Source organism: Diorhabda sublineata, chromosome 6 (genome assembly GCF_026230105.1).
Source record: "Diorhabda sublineata isolate icDioSubl1.1 chromosome 6, icDioSubl1.1, whole genome shotgun sequence".
Taxonomy (NCBI): Eukaryota; Metazoa; Arthropoda; class Insecta; order Coleoptera; family Chrysomelidae; genus Diorhabda; species Diorhabda sublineata.
The window spans coordinates 22,503,136-22,529,193 of record NC_079479.1 but is presented as its reverse complement, the minus strand read 5'-3'; the positions used below and the strand labels follow the sequence as shown (position 1 = coordinate 22,529,193).

The following is a 26,058-nucleotide window of genomic DNA, read 5'->3' as shown; positions in this document are numbered from 1 at the left end:
TAAAAAGCTTTTTTCACTTGAAGCGACGCTTATTGGTGAAGTACACTTCTTTATTACATTCTTATATAGTATTGAGAAGACAATGAGACATATCTGTTCCATGTAATGCTCCGGCTTTTCTCTGCCAATCCATAATTCATATTCTGAAACGACTGATGGAAATGAATCATAATTAAAAATTCCTTGATAATTTTTTGCATTTTCACATACAATTTTGATATCATCTGTATAAGATTTGCGAGTCAAAAACACGTTAAAATTTAATAGAGTCATTGCATCTTTCTTTAATTTCGGCACTATGCTCCAACTTTGATTATTCCTCAAAATTTTTCCTGAAAGTAAGACAGTTTGGGGTCATGACACTTGCGATCCCCCTTGAAACCGCGGTTTATTGGAAATATATTCATCGTTTATCTTCAGTGGTTGTAGTTTTTAAAGGCAAATTTTTCCATCGCCAAAGTTTCTGGTAGATGCAAACTTTTTCACGTTGTAGTACTCACGCTTTTTTCAATCTCCTTTTCACTGTAGAACTACTCAAAAGCAGATTGTCAGGTCCACTTATCTGAGCTGCTATCTCTGGGCCCATGAGTCGTCAATCATGTTTACTTGCAAGATTTTACTTGTCGCACTCACTGACACTTATTTTCGGTTTGTAAGGCACCGTTTCGACTTTCGCTTGACAATAAAAAAGAGGAACTTGTTAAAGTGTATTATTTTGAAATTTAATAAAGGATGATTTGGTGCGTAGAACTCTTAACCGCTAGTGTATACTTAAATTTACTTCACATCTCCTCTATTGAAACACTTTCTATTAGATCTTCTATTGTCTTAATCTACATTCAGTATAGCCCTTGTATCTTTCGGCTTGTATTTAACAGTTTTTCGAGGTAATATACCTGTTGTTAACTATACTTTTTCCAATATAAAAATTCATAGACAAACATTAATATATTGTAGGAATTTTGGTAAACAATGTAGATACGCAGCTTGTTTGATAATAGGTAATAAAACTGTTTATGTTATTAGCAAGGAAACAAAAGCTCCATACAAAGTAAACTCGTGTTAATTAGACACACAACAAAGATAAATATATACTGTAAAATCCTAATGAATTACCTATAGTTTTTCACAGGTCGAGTAAATCCATTAATTGAATGAATTAGATTTTGTGGTCTGAAGTTTTTACAGTATAAATTTACGGATCGTAGTTATAGGTCAGATTATTTATGCTTCAGCCTTCATATATTTTCTGCTTCTGACGAGCGGAATAAGCAAATTTAATGTAGAATTTACTGATAACTAATTTACTCAGTTGAAAATATTCCATAGAACAGCGGTTTTCAAACTACAGTATGTGTACCTCTAGTGGTACTTATTATTATTTCAGGTGGTACATAAAACCCGACAAAATAAATAATTACAAGAAAAAAAATTAAATAAAAGAGTTTTCGTAACTTTGACAATGACTTGTTTGTATGGTAACAGTAGTTAACCCCGTGCCCAGTTATTTCTATACGGTGTGGCCCATTAGTGTGTGGAAGTGCAATAACGTACTTAAGATAAAATATACAAAATAAATTTTTTAATAAAAGTTGTTATATTTGCACAGATACACACTTCCAAAATATTTTGAGGTATACAGGGGGTGTTCAGCCTAAGCGTGACAACATAAAGTGAAGTTTTTTTAAATAGGAACCCCGTGTATTTGCTTACCATCGATTTAACGTAAAATTCTGCATCAAGCCCTGTCTTTTCTTTTCCCATAAATTATGACGTTGCCAAGTTGAAGCGAAAAATATGAAGATTTGACGAAAATTGGTGCACTTTAAATGGTGCCTAGTAAACGTCATTAATGAGAAGTAACTAAACTTGTTTGGTAACTACATATGTGAAGGATGGCTGAAATGTCTGAACAGAGTGGAAGTTTCTTTTGGGGTTCGGGGTGTTTTTTAGATAAGCATTAATTCAGGAGATTTCAATTAGCAAAAACTATATTATATATAAACTATAGGCAGTATATTATTTTACCATCTTATAAAACTATTTTATCCCTTCAAATTAAGTCTGATAATGTACACTCTAAAATTAACTGTTTTTAAGAAAATTGCATTTTTAGTTTATGATTTGAAAACATTCACCTTTTTAACAAGGAAACACTGAATACGACGTTTAAAATACTTCTATTTTTTGTGACAAAATCAAACCAGTAATTTTGTACCTTTAAAAACTGTAATAAAATAAATAGGGTAAGCTACAATACCAGTTGATAAATCCTTTGTACAAGTTAACAGTTCTTATCACTGGCATCCAGTACAAAAATCATATCTGTCAATTCTTGTATCAGAAAATTCTTGACATCAATTGCTTCCTTATTCTTTGTAATCCGTCTAGATAATAAATAATCTGACTTAAACTATGAAAATGTAAAATTTACAGGTTACTTGATAACTATTGATATTTTCAAACGAAACTTCTACTGATCAGACATTTCAGCTATCCTTTACCAAACAAGTTTAGTTACTTCTCACTAATATACAGGGAGTCCTATTTAAAAAAAATTCACTTCATATTGACACGCTTAGGCTGAACATCCTGTATACCTCAAAATACGTTAGAAATGTGTATCTGTGCAAATATAACAACTTTTATTTAATTTTTTTTTGTATATTTTATCTTAAGTAAGTTATTGCACTTCCACACACTAATGGGCCACGCACTATAAAAGTGATGGATAAATCGTTAAAGAGACATGTAGAAGCTGTAAGGGGTGTTTTGTTCAAGATGGTTTGTTATGTACTTAGCGCGGTCCATGATTATTTTTCAATATATTCACATTTTTTAGAAAGTCTGACTAAAACTTCTATGGCACTGTAAACATATGATGCATCTTTAAGAGTCAAAATTTTCAATTTCATCGTCGCCGCTAAATCTTCTACCCCTTAACTCGGCTTTCAACTTTGCGAACAAAAAATCCTTTACGAAGCCACATTCGTGTACAGTAACCTCGGAAACCGAAGCAGCGTCGGACTCTTACCGACTAAACCCCCCCCCCCCTAGACTTCGAACCATTCGCATTACTTGAGTGCGGAGGTGGTCTGTGGGGTTATTTATCTGCCCATTTTACTTTCCTCACTTTCTTTAGTTTCTACCATAGTTCTAACAGCTTTGTAGATCTCTTTCCAACTGGTTTCTGACTTGACAAGACATCTCTTTATGTTTGCCGCATTGCAAACTTTTTCTGTTGTTGCCAGATACTCAGTTCGGGTTTCCTCCCATCTGGGACACAAGAACAACGTATGCTCCGTATCGTCCACCTCGCTGCTGTAACCGCACGTATCAGAGTCCGCCTTGTTTCTTTCAAAGAGATTTTTTCTTAAACAGCCGTGTCCAGGTAAAGCTTGTGTCATCAAGTAGTACACCTTTCGTTCCAGTGTTCCATCTATCTTGCCACCGTTCTATAAGTTGGCTTCTTTAGGAATTGTACCCTGATGTCGTTCTAGCCGATCTTGCGCTAGGAGGTCTATGGGTGGAACTCCTGTAATTACACCCACTCCTTCAACCGAGATGGTCCTATAGGCACTACATACTCACAATAGCAGAATTCTTAGTGTACTTGTAAGCTTTGGCTTCAGCTTTTGGTTTTTAACTGCTGGATACCAAATCGGTGCTGCGTATAGCATTTGCGATTGCACAACACATGTTCGACGCTTTTGGTCCTTCGAGATTGGGTAGGACCCTTGCTAAAGCTGTTGCCGTTCTACCTTGTGTCTGCACAATCTTGTCTGTGTGCATCGCAAAGGTTAGTTTTGAATCTAACCATACTCTTAAGTATTTCACAGCCTTACTTGGTCTGATTTTGACTTCTTTGACTCTGGCTGGATTGGTAGTACCTTCCTCTTGGTAGTTTAAAGAACTGCTTCTCTCTTCTCTGGTGCTAGTTTCAGCCTCCTTTGCTTCATCCATTCAGTCACTCTTAATAAAGCTGTGTCTGCTCTGGTCATCAAAAGATTTTCTCCCTTGGCGACTACGACCATTGCCACATCGTCTGCGAACCTTATTAATGTTACTTCCTCAGGTAATTTAAGCTCGAGGAGGTCATTGTAGAGAATGTTCCACAGGGTAGAATCCAACACTTCCGCCTCTAGAACTATTTATCTTTCGGACAAATAGGAGGCTATGAGGCTAATTAGGCTCTCCTCTATTCTTCTCTTCCTCAGCGCTTCAAGAATGAGTTGCTAGGATGCGTTGTTGAAGGCATTTTTCAAGTCAAGTGTGATCATTGCACATATTCTTCGGTGTACACTTGTATACGATGCTGCTTCCTCTGTCTGCCTTCTCTGAAACCATACTGTCGGACTTACAGACTTCCAATTCGCGCTAGCTCGTTCAGTTGTATGAGGATTAGTTGTTCATACAGTTTTCCTTCAACGTCTAGTAGGCATATCGGCCTGTATGATCCTGGGTTGCCAGTGGCTTTTCTCTTTTTCTAAGCAGAGCGATTTTGGCACTTTTCCAATTCACCTAACCTAACCTAACCTAACCTAACTTAATCTTACCTATCTAAATTTTCAACCTTGAAAAAGTATGTGAAGGAATAATTTATATATATATATATATATATATATATATATATATATATATATATATCAAATTAATCAGCATAAATTTCCCCACAACATACTAAAATTTCAAGGAAATCGGGCGTATGCAACCTAAACTAAATAATTTGTAATTTTTAATATTCAATTTCGAAATCTTTTCTAATCAACACGTCCTGGTATATTTATTGATTCAAATTATTTACATTTACAAATGAGCGTAATATTATTATGCAAACATTCGATTTAATTAATCTCAATACCATATCAATTACTAGTAGACATATGTTCGAGAGAATTTCTCTAATCCACAGCATTTTACAGCTCTTTGGCTACACTGGATTCAACTCGCAACTGAGGCCGCGTGTCGGTTTCCACTACACGACCTTTATATAAGAATATATATACCGCTATTTTATGATTAGTCATACCCGCATCGAGAATAAAAGACATTCAATAATATCTATAAAACAACGCGTGTTGGTATTTCTCGATTTGACATCGGGTCATGTCGTTGTAGTAGCTGCTATTACCAGCTATTAGGATAAACAACTATTTTGTGATTAACCTTTAATCATGACAATAGTGAATCTAAGTATGTCGTCTTTGAGAAAACGGAATTGTTTTTTTGTATTTGTGCTAATTGTTTTTGTGCCATTTTGTTTATTTGTTATACTGTCTGTACCAGGTAAAGTATTACATTATTCTGCTTATTAATTCATTACTTTATTTATTGAATAACACACTATGTATGGTATTTAAATGAGTTCTAATTCCGATTCTTATGATAATTTCTCATATTATATCATAATTGTTATTATTTGCGGTTTTTATTGAAATTGGCAAACAAAATTTTATGTTAATAAATTTTGATGGTTTTTATTCAATTACGATATAAAGTTGTGAATTGTTTTAAAAATGTACTTTTGTTATATAAAATATTTCATATTGAGAATTTATCGGACGGATGGACGACAGATTCTATATATCATACAACTACTTGGTAACTAGAAACATTATTTTTGTAGGAAATCCTGTTGAAAAGAATCAATATTTTTGACGATTGTTAATTTTTGCCTCTTTTTTAATAATGGGTACTCAATTATTTTATTTGTTTATTAAATAAACAATAATTTTTAGATTAATAAGAATTTCTTCCCGGCGTTTTTATTACTTACCTAATTATTAATAAGGTTAATGCCTTATTCACTATTAAATATTTGATATTACAAAAACAAACTCTTATAACTTTTATCTATAAAAAATTATCAAAATAAATGGAAACCAACTTACATCAACACACAGCCTGAGTTTTGAATTCTCAATGAATATCGTTGAAAAAAAAAGAAAACTAGTCATTCGCAGATCCCGACTCTTCAAGTTCTTGACCACGTGAGTTTATAGATTTCTTATTTTTGGTATTCTCTTTGTAATATTCTCATAAAATATATTGCTGGAGGGACAGATGTAAAAAGAGGGCAATGGGTAATGATTTCCACACAAACACTTTTTTTCGGCCAGTCGAAAATTGATATTATTCCTCTTTCTTTGATACAGTCAAGGGTTCTAAACTCTCCTTCAAAGTGTTCTTTAAATCTTATAGAGAATGGACGGACGCTCTATAGAAAAGCTCAGCCAACATATTTTGCCAGCTTACCTTATCGTCTTTTCGAATATTCAAGTCATTACTATCGGCATAAGCTTTCCAGTACAGTTTACTTTTCCGACTCTCTGCTGCTCGATGGTTATAGCGGAATGAAGAGTCACATTGCATTTCGCTATGACCGACAACCACGAACTATTTATGGTATTTAAATGTGGTTAGGTTTTTTAAGGCAGACAAAAGCATTGGTGCAACCAAATTTTGTCCTTTGCATCAATCACTGAAATACGATATGTGATTAATTTCTGTAGGAAATGACTGAAAATATTTGTACTAACATGTTGCTATTTCACAACTGGCCCTTTTTCCATTTGTCTCCGTCCAAATAAAACAATCCTGTTGGTGCCAATAGAACTTGCTGCAAATCAAAATTGCAAATAACATAGTTGTGATTTTGTTGTGCCCGTTCCCTATCATTTTTCTTCTCTCGCCTAGCTTCATCCTTTACCAAAAGATGTAATTGATAAGTTTCCTCCTATTCTTCAACGCCGATGTTTTTGCAGTTCATATAGGGTGTCCGGTGGCAAAATTGGAATTTAAAATCTATAAAACAAAAAAACTATATGAATTGATGTCTCAATAGTAGTAACTTTTCTCTCAACTCACAAGTATAAAACAAGAAACTACTTACGAGAGCAAACATTGGGGCTTTTAAGGGTTGCTTCTAATAACCTTTTGCTCCTATAACTCCTATTTTTTACAAATTTTAAACCGCACATTAAAACATGTAATTAGGTTAGTCACAATATGTTAATTGAACAACTAGATAACTGGATTTAGTGAGAAATATTTTGATTTAAGAGATACCTATTTCTAAACATATTTAGCGCCACCAATTATTGAAATGTCGTACGACTTATCTAGTTATGGCATTAGAAAGGACTGAATCATAGCGTTACAAATGTAACATTATTTCCCGAAAAAGTCAAGGTACCTGGTTGTTGTACTAAGCCCACGATATGATTTCGAAAATAATAGACGACTTGTAATTGTCGTGATACGAGGAACGAGCGGAGTTATAGACGAAAAACTGTTATGAAACATACACTACTAGTTCATCATTATTTTCTGTACATCATCCAAATTACTCTTTGCACAGCTTCCAGGAATGCTTGAGATCATTGTCATGCTAGAAGATAAATTTTCTTTAATATTAATTTTTTATACCCAGTCTCCTATCTTGAGAATCTCTTCAATTATTACCAGTTGCCCTTCTTCCAAAACATCCCCAAATCTTCACCGATACTCTGCTGTGTTTTACAGTCAGCAGTACACATGGATCTAACATCCGTTCTTCCTGTGCGTAAACACTCTTCTCTTAGACCCTCTTCAAGGCGACCAATTTATATATTGTTCATCTAACTGCAACCTCACGCTTCTCTTCATCTCCATTTCACTGTAGATGTACTCAAAGGTAGATCCATTGATCTGAGATGCTATCTCTGGGCCCGTGAGTCCTTGATCACGTTTACTGATCAATACAATACATTTATCTTCAGAGATAATGGTTTTCGAGACCGTCCTGTACGTATTCTATCGCCAAATTCCTATACGAACTTCACAAAAAGATGTCTTGGTCCAAAAAGTATAAATCACACCACGTTCTTGCATTTCACAGTGCTAGCTGGGACTAAACTACAATCATAAACACCAGAGAAATAATTCACAGTTAAAAAATAATAAATAAATCTACTTGCAAGTTTTAACTTGTCGTAATCACCGAAAAAATATGCTTGTATAAAGTAAATAAATAACGGACACTATTATTTTCGGTTTGTAAGACACCGTGTTGACCTTAAGTTGAAAATATGAAAGAAAAAAATTTGTTGAAGTGTATTATTTTGAAATTTTATCAATGAATTATGGGGTGGGCAACAACTTTTGACGGTAGTGTATAAAAAAAAATAGGAAATTTTGTCTTGCTCTGACGATATATTTTATATTTATATTTTATATCATAACATTTTATACCTATACTACCGTTCAAAAGTTTTTGACCATCCCATAATTCTTTCATTAAATTTCAATATAATACGCTTTAACAAATTTGTCTTTTATATTGTCAAAAATAATAATCCGTGATGAGTGTAGATGGAGCGTAGGAGGATGACATTATTGACGCTGTTACTAGGAAGCCTACAATAAGCACTAGACAAGTAAGTCAAGAAATTATATCACTCAATCAAAAGTGAGTAGAATCTTACAAAAAATATTTTGTAACCATGTCAGATTCAAAGGTTCAGCGACTACATTCTGGAGATGAAATCCAAGTTGGAATTGTGTACAAGGATTAATAATCATCGACCAACGATGGTTATTTATTGTTATTAAGTACTGTTTTTTTATGTTTAGTATTTGTCGTTGTTGTAACTCGATACAGTTTATCATTTTAGTGATAATACTTGAAATTTTTAACATGTGTTCAAATGAATACGTCATTACTTGATAGTAGTATACTGTATCAGGAAAAAAGTTAAAAATTCGAACGATAGAGATAAAGAAGAGGAGTTGACACTTTTTAGTAGCCACATGATATCCTCCCCGAGGTACTTGAACTATATAAAATTCTTCATGAATCACCCTGTATTTTGCTCCTCAATATTTTTGACAAAATCGGAAAAATATATAATGGATTCATTGTTTTCGGTATACCGGTATAATGTGTACATATTCTGAAAGTATTTGATAATAATAAGATTACTTTAGCAATTAGTATGTCTATCTTAATCATTGTACCAAAACGAAACATCCAGTAAACTCGAAAAATATGTAAAACAAATATTATTACATTACATAATATTATGCTCGAGTCAACTGTTATAATTATCTTAACTATTATATGGAAATAATTCAATGAATAACCTCAGAGAAGATATAAAAGAAGCATCTTCTTCTTTACTACTTTTTAATATTTTGTTTTCTATGAAAGTTTTATGAAAAAAATATCAAAGAAGATACTTGGAGGATACAAGAAACATTACAAAGAAAAGGAGAAAATCGAGTTCAAATTCTGTACGTTTTCAGAAAATCTGGGAATGCTACCCAGATCTTATTTTAGAGCATAGGTGTCAAACTTAATATTACAGAGGGTCATATATTAAATTTTGAATTCGTAGGTGGACCAGATTGAAAATAAAAAAAAATGAACTGAATTATTATCACATTTTATTTATTAAATTATATAAGTATATAATATACGGTTGTTGAAAATCATATCAAAGTTTTAAGATGGTAGGTAATTATATTGAGCCCGAGGATCCAGATACCTGACTTCTCTTGTTTTTGACAAACTCATTGATGTCATTGGTATCATATTTGTTGTAGTTATTTTAAGAATTGATTGTAGATCATTCGTAAGTCTTGTGCGTTGTTTGTTCTAATTTATTTTCATGACGGAAAACATCTGCTCACACAAATAGGTGCTACCAAACATGTAGAGAATGCGTGCTGCATGAGTTTTTAATTCCGGGTAATTATCCAAACTCTTGAAATATTTTGTATAAAATTCAAGAGCGTTAATCTCATAAAATTTTTCTTTCAAAATACTGTCCGATTGAAAATCTATCAACTCCATTTGCAAATGAATTGGTGCCAGTGAAGCTGCAAAATTGAATGGGTTATTGAAAAATGAGAATTCCATTTCATTCATTTTGTGAAAGTCCTCAAAACGATTGTTGAATTCCGTAATCAAATTTTGCAGAAGGGAAATGGTCTAAATTTTGATTTTTCACCTGATTTTCTCACAGCCTTAACTTTGTTTCAAAGGCTTTAATATATGGATACATTTGAGTGGCAATCAGATTTTTACTCTGTAACTTTATATTCGGATCAGTCAAATATCTACCAAAAAGGCACAATCAATCCACCAATCATTGTCATAATTAATTGGTTTGCCTTTTTCTAACTTGTAAGCTTGAATAGGATCACGTAATGCAAAAAACCTTTCTAAAACTACTCCTCGACTAAGCCAACGAAATTCGGTGAAATAAGGGACATCAGAAAACTTTCCTTCCAAATCTTGTAAAAATTGCCTGAATTTTCGGTGATTTACTTCTCTGCTCCTAATAAAATTTAAAATTTTAATTATAGATTGCATGACATGGTCCATTTTTAAATGGTTGGATGCCAATGATTCCTGATGAATGATACAGTGAAATCCTACAAAATTCCCTGATGTTTTCTGTTTTAATTTAGTTACGCCCGAATGTTTGCCAGCCATGACAAGAGTGTCATCCGTAGTTGTACTGCGTAGTATATTCCAGTCGAGATCATATTCTGCTATCAAATGCTCAATTGCAAAAAAATATCATTTGCTGTTCTAGTGCATGTCAATGGAACGCACTTTAATAGTTTTTCAGTTATTTCAAAGTTACTGTTAATACCTCGTATAAAAAAAGCAAGTTGAACTGTACCAACAGTTGGTAAATTCCTTAATCTGCTTCTTCAGTTGCAGAACCAAATTATTTATTCTTGAAGCAACAGTGTTTCTTGAAAGCGAAATATTTTGAATTATTCACTTTTGAAATGGAAATGAAGCATCGGAAACTTTCAACATACAGTCTTTAATAAAATCATCACCAGTGAAAGGTTTTCGCATTTCTAATAAAACTTGATTTCAGGGCATCTTCGCTCTCTGTATTAGCTTTGGCAAACATCGATTGTTGACCTTGAAGTTTAGATTTTGAAGATGAAAATTTGTCAATTCTTATCTTTCAATGTAACAATCGAATTTTGACTCATGATTCTTATCATAGTGTCTCTTCAAATTAAATTCCTTACAAACAGCAACAGTTCGATTACAAATCAAACACAGTGGTTCACCTTTCCATTCTATGAAAAAATATGCAATTTATCATTTAGATTGAAAAACTCTGCACCCACTATCAACTTTACCTTCACAATCACTGCTTCGCAGTACAATTAAAATCCTTCTCCAACCGTATCACTTCGATTACTCGTCTCAACTGACTCACATCGCACTGTCGCACTCGTTTTAAATGCTTAAGGAAGATTCTAGTCTAGACTCGAAGCGCGTGGAAGATTCTATCTTTCTCAACAATAATAATAGGATATTTCCGCTTGCTGCTAAGAGATGGCGGTACTGTTTTTATCTCTAGCTTGTCTAAGCACGCGATGTCCTTGAAATTACTTATAAACATACGTAGAGTACGAGTATTTACATATACATCCGTAGAGGAATCGAATGAAGTCTAAAAGCTGTAGAAAACATGATTCTTCTCTTTGTGACACATTGCGATCGTGGGTCTTATTGATACGGCCCAAGAACCGGAAGCGGCCCGCGGGCCGTATCTTTGGCATATCTGTCTTGGAGTGATGTTAGGGAATCCGTTTTCATTTTAAAGTCGTATTAATAAAAGAGGAAAATATTCAAGATCCTAATCGTCATCTGAATCTACACAAATTTCTCTTTGTGAAGAGTACACAGAAAACAGTACGCAGAATCAGGATGGCACTTGACATTCTTTGAATTTAGACAATTCTTTTAATTTTTTGTTCAACCACTTGGATGTTGGCAAAAGTTTTCCGTTGGAAATTTGTTTCTAAAGTCGGTATTTCAAATGATTTTCTATTTTTTCCGGGAACTTTTCGTGCTCTTCCAAACTCGTCACATTTCTCTTCTTTAATAATTTTCTAAATCGTAAATTTCCCAAGCGTACTACTAACTAATTTCACTGTGTCATCAACAGTTTTATTAAAATGTTGAGATTTATTACTCTCTGGTACATACGAATAGAATTTAGTAGGAACTCAATCGAAAAATATTAAACTTAAGGATGTGAATACTTAAGTATTATTTTACAAAAATCTTTGGAAGAAATGATACGTTCTAGAAAGCCACGAGATGAATGCGGATAATGATGAAAACGAAAGCTATGACTTTAATAAGGCCCTAAATTTAACCTTTGATTTATTAGTTTAGTTTCTTTCCACTTACTTAGATAGCTAAAACATATTTCATGTAAATTTACCCAAGAAAACATAATCACAAATGTTGCGTTTGATTACTACATAAATATAAAGTTCAGTTAACTTTATCTTTGTTCGCGAGTCAAATTCCGTAAAAGTTTTTTTTTAGTTTTCTGTGAATTTGAACGAATGAGTTTAAATGAATTTAGCCCGTTTCGAATCTAGGCTACTTCATTGTACCTTATCTTCATTTTACAGATATGACTTCGGAGGAAATCTTAGTTCAACGATTGGCCGAACTCCAAGTTAGAATTCAATATTTAGATGCGATGTATAGATCGAGGCAAGAAGATTTACAAGAACTGACACAGCATTTCGATCAATTATACAACGCAGAAAACAGTTCTAACAACTCGTTGATACAAATAGAATCACGTCCAGATATAAAACAAATGATTAAGAATATGTCTGGATTATTTGCAGCCAATGGCCTCAATCCAGGTAAGAAATATGTATTTTATATTGAGAGAACTTTTCTCACTATCATTCTTCGTTTTGAGGCTTTTAGAACATTATCATTATTACATTTAATTGAATGATTTTGTCGTAAACCATGTAGGTAACTTTTTTTTCCTATATCAACATCTTGATACCATTAAGATAATTTCTGAACGCATCTTATGGAAAAATTCGTAATGTCTCAAAATAATCCGTTTTAAAATTATCCACCCCCAACTTCTTAACAGTTTATTATGCACTTATTGAGTTTCATCTCCGATATGCCCTTCACTTCTGTGGTACGTGAGGCGCAATTTAAGCGAATCTTCAAACTATTAAAAAGAGCTTTTAGATATTTATTCGGACAGAACAGCAGAGCTCATTGCCGGGACTTTAAAAGATTAAACATTCTGATTTTTCCTTCCTTATTGATCTTTGAATCCGTTTGCCTAATTCGTAAACACGCTTCTCCAATTTTAGAAAGATTGTTGCACGGCTATCCACTTAGGAATGCGTTCAGACTTAGTTGAGGGCTCAATATTTACAATGTAAAAAAATGTACAATCACTTGCCAATTGAAATCAAACGATATCACCTTTTCCCGCTTTTTGTAATCATTTGAGGGCATATTTACTGTAAAGTGCCTTCTGTAAACGACTTTTCTAATAATAATATTTAATTTCGGGCATGCTGCATACTGGTTTAATTTTTGGAATTATATATGACTTATATACTAATTATTACCTATTACTATTACCTATAATTTTATTATTCATTGTGGTTTTCTTCTGTGTATTGAAATTTTATTTTATTTGTATCTTTATTTAGTTATTTTTATGTTTGTTTTTTAGTTTTTACAAGGTTTTGTCTAGAAATTGTGACAATGTTTTGACAATAAAGCATTTCTTGTTCTATCTGTCACACACACAAGTTGAGAGTCTAAAAGAGAACCTTGCAGATCCAGACTACCATTTTGTTTAAAACTAATTGTACTCCATGTTAATTCACTTGAACTATTTTTTCCCTATTATTTTATCGAAATTTGATATGTGGCCACTATTTCTATCGAGTCTTTTATTAAATTTTTTAATCGTGTTTACTGGGACCTTTGGGGCTATTATAAAAGGTTTTGCGATTTGAGCCGACAATTTGTTTTTTTTATTTATTTGTGAGCAATTTCTGCTTTACGAATCTTGATTATTAGGATTGTGTAGACTGCAGGGATCTACATGTGCTATGCTACCAATCCAAACAAAATTTCGCAACTTGCTCAAATTGTGACAGAAGTCTAATGATAAATGCCTATGACAGGAGTAGTTTTAGTTGAGGAGGTAATTTTTAGAAATATGACTCGAAGAAAAAAAGAAAAAAATCTTGAAAACTTCAAAATTACCCACTTCAAGTTGATGATAATGTAAAATTAATCAGAGCATTCAAATGAATGAACAACACTCATACTAAGAATGAGAAGGCATTGTTGTTTGTAGCGGACAAGTTAATCTATCCATGGTCCTTTTAGTCGCCATGCTGGAATATGGTAAACCAGATAATCCTCTAGGCGTTGCTCATTTCAAAGCTCTTTCACTAGATCGAACTTAGGATTTACCGTTTGTTGACAATAGCTTGACAGTTGCAGAGGATGTACATCGCAGTTTCCTTCTCTATTCCACACAATATACAGTCCTGATAGGGGCCTTCCCTATATCGTATCTGTAATAACTGACTTCCTCGTGTCGTGATTAGAACCTACTAGAGTCTTTGCTTCAAATACAGTAATTCTGTCTCACAGTCTGAGAGTCTTATCTCACCTTTTAAGTTTTTGTTCCACTTCTTCTACTGCTTTGCACCTACAGTGCGTTGGCGATTATCTTATGGTCAGACATCTATTTATAGTGGCATGATACAGCTCAGCGGTGTTATTTATACCAGTCCATTATTTTATAACGCGTACCCATGATATTTGTTTTCGCCTATGCCTCTCTTTCCTTCGATCTTTCTTTGTATCATCAATTGGAGTATTGTATATCTTTCTCCTCTAAGAACGTGACCCAAGTACTCAACCTTTCGTATCTTGATCAAGTTGAGCAATTCTCTCTCAGTCTCCTCTCTTCTTAGCACATCCTCGTTCTTCATTCTTTCTGTCTATGGTATATGCAATATTCTTCGAAGGGTACACATTTCGAAAGCTTCTAGTTTATTGATGTACGATATCTTTAATGTCCTTGTTGCAATGCCGTACAGTAAAATTGACCACACATAACATTTGACCATTCTATACCGAAGGTCAAAGGAGAAATTACGGTTACATAACATCGGTTTAAATTTACTGAATGCCTGTCTTGCGTGTTCAATGCGGCATTTAATTTCCTGCTGAGGGTCCCATTTCTCATTTATAGTTATCCCCAGATATTTAAACGTCTTCACTTGCTCGATAGGCATGTTATCTATATGCAGTTGGGCACTTAAAATTGTATTTCTACTTATTGCCATGCACTTTGTTTTTGTTGTATTTATTTTCAAGCCATAATATCTCCCAATATTATTTGTTTTATCTAGTAATAATTGCATCTCGAGAACGTTGTCTGCGATTATCCATTAACTTTAAAGCCATAATCAGAGCCCTTAAGAGCCTCAGCAAAGACATTCTCTACATAGAGGTTGAACAGCACAGGAGACAAAAAACACCCCTGGCGTATCCCTCTTAAAACTTTGAAGTCTTCTGTGTTGATTGTCTGATTCAGTCTAACCCATGCTTTCTAGTTCCAGTAGAGGTATTTAGCAGAAAACTGCTTAGTAGGTACCCATACCGCTTTTGAAACCAAACTGTGTCACTCCACTTAGTTCTTCTAACTATCTGAACATCCTTGTTTGAAAGGATATGGAGGAATAGCTTGAGCATATAATTCATTGAACTAATTAGTCGATGATCTTTATATTTTACCACTTTTGATGTCTTAGGAATGATTATAAAAGTTGAGTAGAGCCAATTGTTTGGAATGTGACCTGTGCTATAGATGTCTTTGAAAAGGTTTACCAACATGTCAATTTTCTCGTCTTCGAACAGCTTTATAGCCTCTGTGGGAATGTCATCTGTTCCAGTAGCTTTACCCAGCTTTTTTGCTCCACTACAGCCATATTATTGGATAAATAATTCTTTGTTTTTTCTCTTTTCCAAAGCTCAAGATTCACTAATAAGGGATTTCCACTACAGGTTCGGGCCATGTCTGCAATCGAATGGCTTTATGTTTGTTCAAGTTGTTGACAATTTCATTGCCCCCGAGTCCACTATATTCGAGAATTCACAGCACGTATATTGACTGCCACATATAATTACAGAATTAGGTTTACCCCGTGACCTTTTTTTGCAGAACTAATAATGCTGTTTGTGCAGACGTGTATTGAATAACAAGATGTACCGCGATGAATATGACAACTAACTCAGCTTCTTTCTACCCGTAAGTTATAAGGCATTCAATTTTTAATGTTGCCGCTTACGTCCTTGTTTGTTTTCTGTCTGAGGAAATTTTCTTGGTAATGGTTGGTGATGTTTCTGTGAGATTTTTCTTGTATCTTGACTTGCCTCTCTTTCTTCATTCGACTGCGTTGTACCAATTTCAATTTTGCTGTTCCAATTTTTTCTAGTACCAGTTTAGCTTTTGGCCTCTTACTTATATGTTCTTTTCATATACTTATCACTTTGACTGCTTGTATTTTGCTTATGGTGTATTTAAAATTGATACTTGTTCTCGTGTATATCTGATCAGACTCATCCGTTAATTTCCTCTACTATCAATGTCAAGTTTTATTTTGATCAATTTTCTTTTTTTTGTTATTCATTATTCTATACTCGTAGATTTTTAAAAAGTTCTTTTCTCTTTATGCCAAACAGCATGACGTTGGACTATTTTAGGACTAGGTTCCTGTAGCCAACATACAATTTTTGTTCTTCTATTTGATTACGATGTTACATAGAAGTGGACCCCAAACTCCCTATTAATTTTAATGTTAATTGACTGTAAAATAACTTAACTGCATGCTATCAGTTCTGACATAATTTTGATTTTTTTAATATAGGCTCTAATTAGAATTGATTCGTCAGCTGATTCAATTATCGAATCTGCTTTGAATTTCTTGTAATTTCCGTTCTATTTATCTTATCAGTCATTTTTTCTAATACCCGTTCATATACTTTTGATATAATACCCAGTAAAGTTATTATACCCTGATAATTATTGCAATCATTTTTATCTCCTTTCTTGTGATAATATCTTTCTCCTAATACAGCGTGTGTGCGACAAAATTCAGGAGGTGATTACTCGTATGAAAATAAAATGGGTCTTTTCTTTAACAAAATTTCCTCAGGCCACCCTTTCTCGAGATATCACCTTTGAAACGTGGTAACTAAAATTGAGTTTTTATTTCTAAATTACAGTAAAACTAGAAACTTGAAATTATGTGATTTTCGGGCACTCGCAAAGGACTAACTATGGATATAGACCTATCCTAAGCAACCCTGAGTTATATTTCATATCAATTTTTTTCATTGTTTTATTAAAAACATTTTATTCTTAAATTTTTTCTCAAAATCAATAGCTACTGAAAAAAAAATAAACACCATAATTTATAGTTTTTTTAATAAATTGAGTGGAAAACAGTGAAGATGTAAAACGTAATATTATTCCTCCTCCACCCTTAAATTATCAATCTACAACTCCTTGCTACCAGTCGTTGATAACTGCAAAATCCTATGCCTAATATTCGATACTAGACACTCCTGGAAACAGCACATTCAAGAAACTAAATGAATATGTCTTAGAAGGCTTGATATTATTAAACCTCTTTTTCATTATCATTGGAGTGCAGAAGAAACTTCTCTGCTGCAAATATATAGAGCACTAATTCGCTCTAAACTCGACTATGGTAGCTTCATCTACATGACTCCAAATAAAACCCATCTGAAAACTCTCAACTCGATACACAATACTGCTATCTGACTATGTTTAGGTGCATTCTGGCCTAGCTCCTCTGAAAGCTTTTATAACCTTTAATATCATCCCAACATCACAATCTTCCACTTAATTTAATCGCACGTCCTCTCCCTTTGCTAGTCCAAACCTTAACCAAAAGTGCAAAATTATCCCATACTAGACCAGTACTACTATCGAATATACGAGGATATATTGAAAAATTCTTAGCCTACTATAGAACCAAACAAAATTTCAATGTCAAAATATTTTATTACTCAACATATTCTCCTCTCAATTGGATACATTTATTACAGCGAACCTGCAACGTCTTTAGACCTTTCAGAAAAAAATGTTTCTTCTTGCTCTGCAAACCAGACCTCCACAGCTTTTATTACCTTCTCGTCGGAAGAAAATTTACGACTTTTTAAACTTTTTTCAGTTGAGAAAAGAGACGATAGTCGGATGGAGCCAAATCTGGTGATTAAGGGGGGCGTTCTAGTAATTCAAACCCTAAATCACGAATTTTTTGCATGGTAACATGAGATTTGTGTGCAGGGGCGTTGTCCTACAAAAACAACTTTGGATAGCTTTCCGCGTCTTTTCTCAGTAATGTCGAATAGTAATCTCCAGTTATTGTTCTACACTTATCCAAAAAATCAATCATGATTACTCCATGGCAATCCCAAAAAACTGAAGCAAGAAATTTTCCAGCAGATTTTTGGACTCGAAACTTCTTAGGTCTTGAAGAACCAGAGTGTCGTAATTCCATCGATAGTTGCTTTGTTTCTGGAGCCTAGAAATGTAACCAAGTCTCATCCATAGTAACAATTCGGTTTAAGAAGTCTACATCGTTTTTAAATCGAGCACAGATCGAACGCGATGCTTCTACCCTTGCACGCTTTTGGTCAACAATCAAACTTTTGGGGATCCATTTTGCAGCAATTTTTCTCATGTCCAAATTGACGTGACTATATGTTGAACGCGTTCGTATAAAATATTTAGTGCTTCAGATATCCATTTTAGCCCAATTCGACGGTCTGATAAAATCATGTCATGAACTGCATCGATATTTTCGAGGACTGACACAGAAACTGGCCTTTCCGATCAGTCATCATCTCCAATGGAAAATTTACCTCTTTTGAAGCTTGCAATCCAATTTTCTACGGTCGCATACGAAGGACATTGATCTCCAAGGGTATTAAGCATATCTTCTGCTTACCTCTTAACCCTTTTAAATACAGGTACTTGATGATGGCTCGATAATCCAATTTTTCGATTTTCACAATTTTGGTGGACAGTTTTTTATTTTAATTTATTGCGTAACTCTGGTTTACTTTTTTGACGTGAAACTTTACACTGACACTTCTAATAAGTTATTGTTCGTTACTATGGTGACGCAATATTTTGTTTATGCATGGAACTGGTCTAGGCTAACTAGATATCAACACATCTTCCTACCACTCTATACATCCTCTATACGGATGCCCCAAAGACCGAAGTTGGAGTTAGATGCTCTATAAAATCACTAGAAAACCACATCGGATCCTATAAAATCTTCTCTTTCTTTAGTGTTTACATTGGTGAACTATTTGCAATATTACAAGCGTTTAAACATGCGCAACAGAATACAAATTTATGCTTAGCAATATGCACAGACTCCTTATCTGCTATAAATTCCATAAAAAATGCGTACACCCGACTTCCTTTAGTCCAAGATATACATAACCTTAATGAACTATCGAGTAATCGAAATACTTTCATAACTATTATGTGGGTCCCTGCCCACGCTGGTATTATAGGTAATGAAAGAGCCGATTATCTTGCAAAAAAGCCACTCTTTTCACTCACTCCTTGACTAACCTCCAAATTTCTGGAGATTTTAAAACATACATAAAAAATCTAAATCGTAACACCGAAAAGTCATTGGAATCAAGTTACCTCGGCTCTAAGTGACATTCAACCAACAGTTTATGGATCCCCTAAGTTTTATTTATCCAGACGAAATATGGCATACATAGTTATCAGGATCTCTTTTGCTAAACTGCCAACATTGCCAAACGAAACTGACAGTGAAACATATTCTCTCTGAGGGTCCAAACTACGCCTTGAGACGCCACCAGCTTGGTAAAAAATCAAACTTTCATACAAGTTTAAATTCAGTGATTCAGTTCCTCTTAGAAGAATTTCCAAAATGGTCAACACACGAAATGCGACAAAATCCTCAATTTTTGAATAATGTATGCTTACGGACGAAAAATATTTTTCAAGAGTATCATAAATTTTCACAATAATCACGCGAATCCCCATTAGATTATATAGAACCATTTTAATGCCTTATGAGATTATTATGGGAGAAATTCTTCAATTGGATTTATGTAGGCTTTCTTCCTAGGCTACATATATTTCTGATTGCATTTTATGCTCTTTTCTCTATTCTTAAAAGTGTAGTTTCAAACTTTTCATCTTTTTGAAATTTTGGTGTTTAAGGTTCAACGAACATTTTTTTCTTAAGTTTTGCTTAACTTATGCACGGGAATTTCAGCTCCAGTTGAAGAAACTCATTACTTTCTCTATCTAAGCCTTGGACAAACATTTTTATAAGCACAAGTTCTATTGCGATAAGCGACTGATTGCTTATATACTCATTTCGAACATCTGGTTTTTTCAAGAAACATCGGGAATCAAGAGCTTCGAAAACTATTTTTGTATACAGGTGCTCTTCAATGAGTAATTAACCTTAGAGCCACTAAGAGAATTTGATAAATTTCTCAAACATTTGAGGTTTTATGGCGTTATTTCAAACACCACCATACCAGATAGTGCACAATTTCCCTAGACCTAGGGAAAACTTGTCGAAGTCGTATACCATCATGCTATAAAAAGATAATTATCGCATAAGTACATTCTTACACTTGGTCTGGCGAACGTTATAGTGCAGGATCCCACCTAACTATTTAACACTTACAACGGCCCTTAAATTGTCGTATCACGTAATAGTCTAAGATCCCACCGCTTGATCTTGCAGGTATCTGTTTTTTTGATGAAATTAATTATAAAGGAATCTTGAGGATGTATGGAATGGATTGAGGATAGGTTGCCTTGTAAAAATTAGCCGCAATAACCTGTAATTAATTTTAATGTCATTAGTATACTAATATGACTTGCAGCTATATGTTTTTTCAGTCAATCTTACATCATTTGAAAAAAAATGATGTCTCAAATCAAAATAAAAGTGGTTGCCAGTTCGCAGTCGACCGCAGCATTAGGGTGTTAATTAACTGCATTGACCAGTTTTTTCTTAAAATTTTTATGCAAAATTAAAGTTTTATATACATTGAACATGAAAAACCATGGTTTCCAGTTGCGCAATAGCCGCAAACAGAGGTTGCCACGATTTTTGTGAACGACTCTCGCTCCAGGTAAGTGGAAGCGCAAGAGAGAAGATGCATGCATTGTTACGTGCTGTTGACAATATTATAAAGTTGAAAGTTTTATTATTTATTAAACATAAATTTTTAGACATAATGAGAATTTTCAGCGCTTGGGTGAAGACCCATTTTTCATTGAAAAATTTTTCTACAAAATAGTTAGAGAAGTTTTGGAGTTTTTTCTATGTTTATGGATACTTAGATTTTTGTTTTTATTTCATTAAGAACTTCATTTGCTTTTATTATTAATTTCAACAATATTATTTTTTATCGAAAAAGTAAAAATCCTTTTCGTTAAGTTTTTTTTCAGACATTAGGCTTATTCTAAATGCAAATATTAGTATTAAATACATCTTTTAGTTTTGTTCTTCACCGTCTGTGTTACTATCAATATCATCGGAATCATAAGAGCTATTGTCTATTTCTATACTTTCTTCTATATTTTGTTGCTGATCGTCTAAAGAAAATTCTTGCGATGCTAACAAGATGTCTTCGACAGTCATTGGTATTGGTTCGCCAATGAACCACGTTGGTTTTAAATTTCTTCACTGACCAACCGTAGTCTTCTGGATTGAAGGCAATTTGGCTCAGTTGCATTTTGCTAACGCATCTCTCTCAGAAGCATGGGAGAAAAAACGCTTAAAAAATAAGCTGAGAATTTCAAGTTGTTCACTCGTGGGAATGCACTAAAAAACATTTATTAGAGTTGATATTCGAAAATCAGCTAATTCTTGAGAAAATTTTGGAGCAAATGGAGCAAACGCTTCTCGTTGCATTAAGCTAAATGGAGTTAATGCTCCTAAATTGACTGAAATATATTTACATTACAATAATGAATTAATTAAGAATAATTATGTACTTACGGTTTGCATTTGGCAATAATTTGTTTTAAAACGGTAAATTTCTTGTAACATGATAGATGATAACTATGTGCTCCCATCATATCACTATTAAAGGTTATGTCGCTGTATTTATAGTTCTCCTTTTTACGAAAGAACGACACAAACTCACACTTTTTAAATGATTCACTATTGAAATCAGTCAATTTCTCTCCTTCGTGGCACAAAAAATACGTCTTCATTTCCAGAAAGCACAAATATAAACTCGAAACAATCTTTAATAAATTGAAAACGTTCGAAAATGTTCACGTTTCGTAAACGAGACAAAATGGCGTGCTCACCTTTTGTAAACTATGAAACGTCTAAACTGCACGTAAACTGTATAAGTGTCGCAGCTGCCATACTTTGCCCTTATTCATCGCACGTAACTATGCGTCCATCTTTTCTTTTGCGCTTCCACTTACCTGGAGTGCTTTCAAAAAACATGGCAACCTCTGCTTGAGGCCATTGTACAACTGGCAACCATGGACTTTCATGTTCAATGTATATAAAACTTTTGCATAAAAATTTTAAGAAAAAACCGGTCAATGCAGTTAATTAACACCCTAATGCTGCAGTCGACTGAGAGCTGGCAAACATTTTTATTTTAATTTTTGACATCATTTTCCTTCAAATTCTGTAAGATTGACTGAAAAAACAAATAGCTGCAAGTCATATTAGTATATTAATTACATTAAAATTAATTACAGGTAATTGCGGCTAATTTTTACAAGGCAACCTATCCTTAATCCATTCCACACATTCTCAAGATTCCTTTAAAGTTAATTTTATCAAAGAAACAGATACCTGCAAGATCAAGCGGTGGGATCTTAGACTTACGTAATACGACAATTTAAGGGCCGTTGTAAGTGTTAAATAGTTAGGATTAATATAAAAAATGAAGTATTTGTTTGACGTAAAGGATTTTCGTGCAGAACAATGATTATTGAACATTATTATGGGTAAGAATTTAATACTTTCTTCTCTCGGCATTCAGTTTTTGAAGTGGAAAATTTTTCATTAGAAGGATTAATTTAGAAACTCGATGTAGTTTGTATTCAGTATATGTTTATTCAATTGTACATTCTTAAATCATATACTGGAAAGCTTTTGTTCTTTTTATAATAATTGGTCTTTACTTGTAGAATTAGTATCTCGTTATTCATCCTCATTTACATGTAGATACAGCAGTTGCTTTTCGGTATTTACGAAATATTAGTTTCAAGAGGTTAGTTGGTAGAGGTACATCATTTTTACTGGAAACAAGTTTATTTTCCTTTGATAAGTATTGTAGGGAATAACTTAATTGGACCACATTTTCTCCCTCAGCCATTAAATGGAATTTATTACATCAGTTTCCTCGAAAATGATCTCCCTGAACTACTTGAAGACGTCGTATTCAATATCAGACAAAACAAGTGGTTCATGCACGATGGTGTTCCGGTACATTTCAGTCGGATTGCTAGGGAACATTTAGGTGCCACATATCCCAACCGTCGGATTGGTCGAGGAGGGCCTCCTACTACAGAGTTAAATCCTTGTGTTTACTGTTTATGGGTTTATCTTGAATCAAACAATCACATCTACACGACACCCATAGTCGATAGCAAAGATGTAGTCTTTTGCATGTGCACGAAAATCACATAAATTCAAGTTTCTAGCTTTACTGAAATTTATAAATAAAAACTCAATATTAGTCACTACATTTAAAAGGTGATATCTCGGAAAAGGGTAGGCTGAGGAAATTTTGCTATTAGAAACGTACGAGCAATCACGTCCTAAATTTTGTCGCATGAATTAGAAAACACCCTGTATATTGGCAGATTTTTTGTATTCCATACTGTATTATATAATAGTAGTCAGTATTTGCTACTCTTCTATCTACAATACGAGGTCTGGCTTTTAAATAACAAGACTGGTTACGAAAAGAATTATTCTACATTCGATATTCGATATATTCCCCTCCCCTCGCCACACACACCTTTCCATACGTTTTTTCCATTGATCGAAGCAGTGCTAAAAGTCTTCTTTGGTGAGTGCTTTTAGGAGCTCTGCTTTACCGCTTCCATCGACTCAAATCGAGTCTTTTTCTAACCTAAGGAAATCTGAGCTTTTGGTTCCAACTTCGCACAGACTGTCATGTGTAATTCCTCGTCTGAATATTTTCTAACCGTTTCTTTATCGGCATTTACAGCCTCGGCAATCATCCGGATGCTCATTCGACGATCTGCACGAACAATTTGGTTGATTTTGGTCACTGTTTCCGAAGTTGAAATAGTCATAGGGCGACCTGGGCGCTCTCGGCCATCACTAAAGTGCTTACACCACTCAAAAACTCACGTACGAGATAGAGAGTGGCCCCATAGGTCCCTTGTAACAATTTATAGCAACACTCAGTCGGAATTTTTTTCAATTTAACGAGAAATTTGAGATCAATACGTTGCTCCTGTCATGGTTTTCGGCACGAGGAAAAAACACGTTCGTTTCAAACCGCAATTGCACAAATACTATAAAGTGACGGAAACGTGTTTTGGGACGTGCATAGACAAGATATCTAGACCTAACCCAACGCACTACTCGTTTTTCACCCCACCCGTCCAGGGCACCATCTAGGCGCGCTATCTCGTTATTTAATAGCCAGACCTCGTATTTCTATTATATTTCCAGCTGCCTTCTCTTTTTTGACATAATGGCATCTATAATTTTTTTGTTCTTGTATATCATTTCTTCTCATGTGATTATCTTTCATTACTATTTTCATCTTTGATATATTTAATCACTGGCAGGTTTTTCATTGTCTTTTAATTCTAGTGCAAATCGTTATCCAATTTAAGTCTAAAGTTTTTCTATAACTTTAGTATCCGTTATTGAAATTCTAATCATTTGATACTTTTTTTAATAACAAATCTTATTTTAGAACTTATATAATTGAGTTATTAGATAATCAAACGTGCTTGTTTCTATTTTATAGTATTTAACTGTTACACTTTTCATATGCGAGTATTATTATATTGGAATAAAAAAACCAATTACTTGTGGATTGGTTCTCATATTAAAAGTGGCTTGATGCTCGAAACAACTATATTAATGATGTTCTCTGTTATGTTAATTGTTAAATGGAATTATGTTGTATACGTAATGTATTATTTCAATATAATGATTATGTTACTGTCTGACCTGTTCTACATTACGTCTACTTCTTCATTTTTATATCATGAAAGTGATTGTTCATACTGCGTATAAAATTTTCTATTAACAGCTATACTAACTGTATATTTGTACAAAAAAAAACATGGAAATACGATGGGAGAATTGGGTTGAAATAATAAAAAGTTTTAACAATTACTTTGAGGAAAAAACTTATTCTAATTGTTAATTAAAGGAAAATAAATAATAAAAAAATTTGAAAAGAAATCTAGAATCCCTCCAAGCATATCGTTTAACTATAGAGAAATGCATAATGATCTAATTCAATTTATAGTGTGTGATTACATATTGTTACGAACTAATCCATTGACGTAGATCGTAAAGCCTGTCCTGTTCTGTTATGTTTATAGAGTCTAAACTTTTGAGGATGTGGAAACTCCCAGAAAAGCTATTCATATGTTTTTATACACAGTAGCGATTTGGTTATATTATATAAAATCAATTCCTACGAAATCCTTTTTGTTTATCTACATCCTAGAACAGAATTATCCAGAAATCCTTTTTGTATAAATATACTTTTGCTTATAAGCGATGAAGTCAGTAAAGTATTGGATGTCGTAGTAAATAGAACGAAATAGTGAAAAGTAAACAGTGAATCTGAATAAATAGTGTTTTAGTGAATAGTTGTATGTGTGTATGTAGATATTAAGGATACTGCGACCCAAAGGACAGTGTTCACAGCTGATCTGTTAATCCCACTCGTTTTAGAAAGTTTAAAAAGTGGGATGACTGTAACTGCCAGAGTCGAAAGTAATGTAGATAGTCTTGAAAATATTAAGAATTAAACAACTCATGTTATTATACAGTGAAACCTGGTTAATTGGGATCTTAAGGGACCAAGTCAATTATTGAGGCTTTCCAAAAATCCAGTTTTCCAATTAAGCAGGTTTA

General features: G+C 33.7%; 1 protein-coding gene across 1 annotated transcript in view; it reads left to right on the top strand.

The window, feature by feature from the left end:
* The first annotated feature begins 4,776 nt into the window (after positions 1–4,776).
* The window catches only part of LOC130445512 (alpha-1,3-mannosyl-glycoprotein 4-beta-N-acetylglucosaminyltransferase B), a 64,022-nt gene continuing 42,740 nt past the window's right edge, over positions 4,777–26,058 (top strand). The window contains exons 1-2 of the mRNA XM_056781168.1: positions 4,777–5,286; positions 12,448–12,690. Coding sequence (XP_056637146.1) covers positions 5,175–5,286; positions 12,448–12,690 — 355 coding nt within the window. The 5' untranslated portion in view covers positions 4,777–5,174. The remainder of the gene's footprint in view (positions 5,287–12,447; positions 12,691–26,058) is intronic.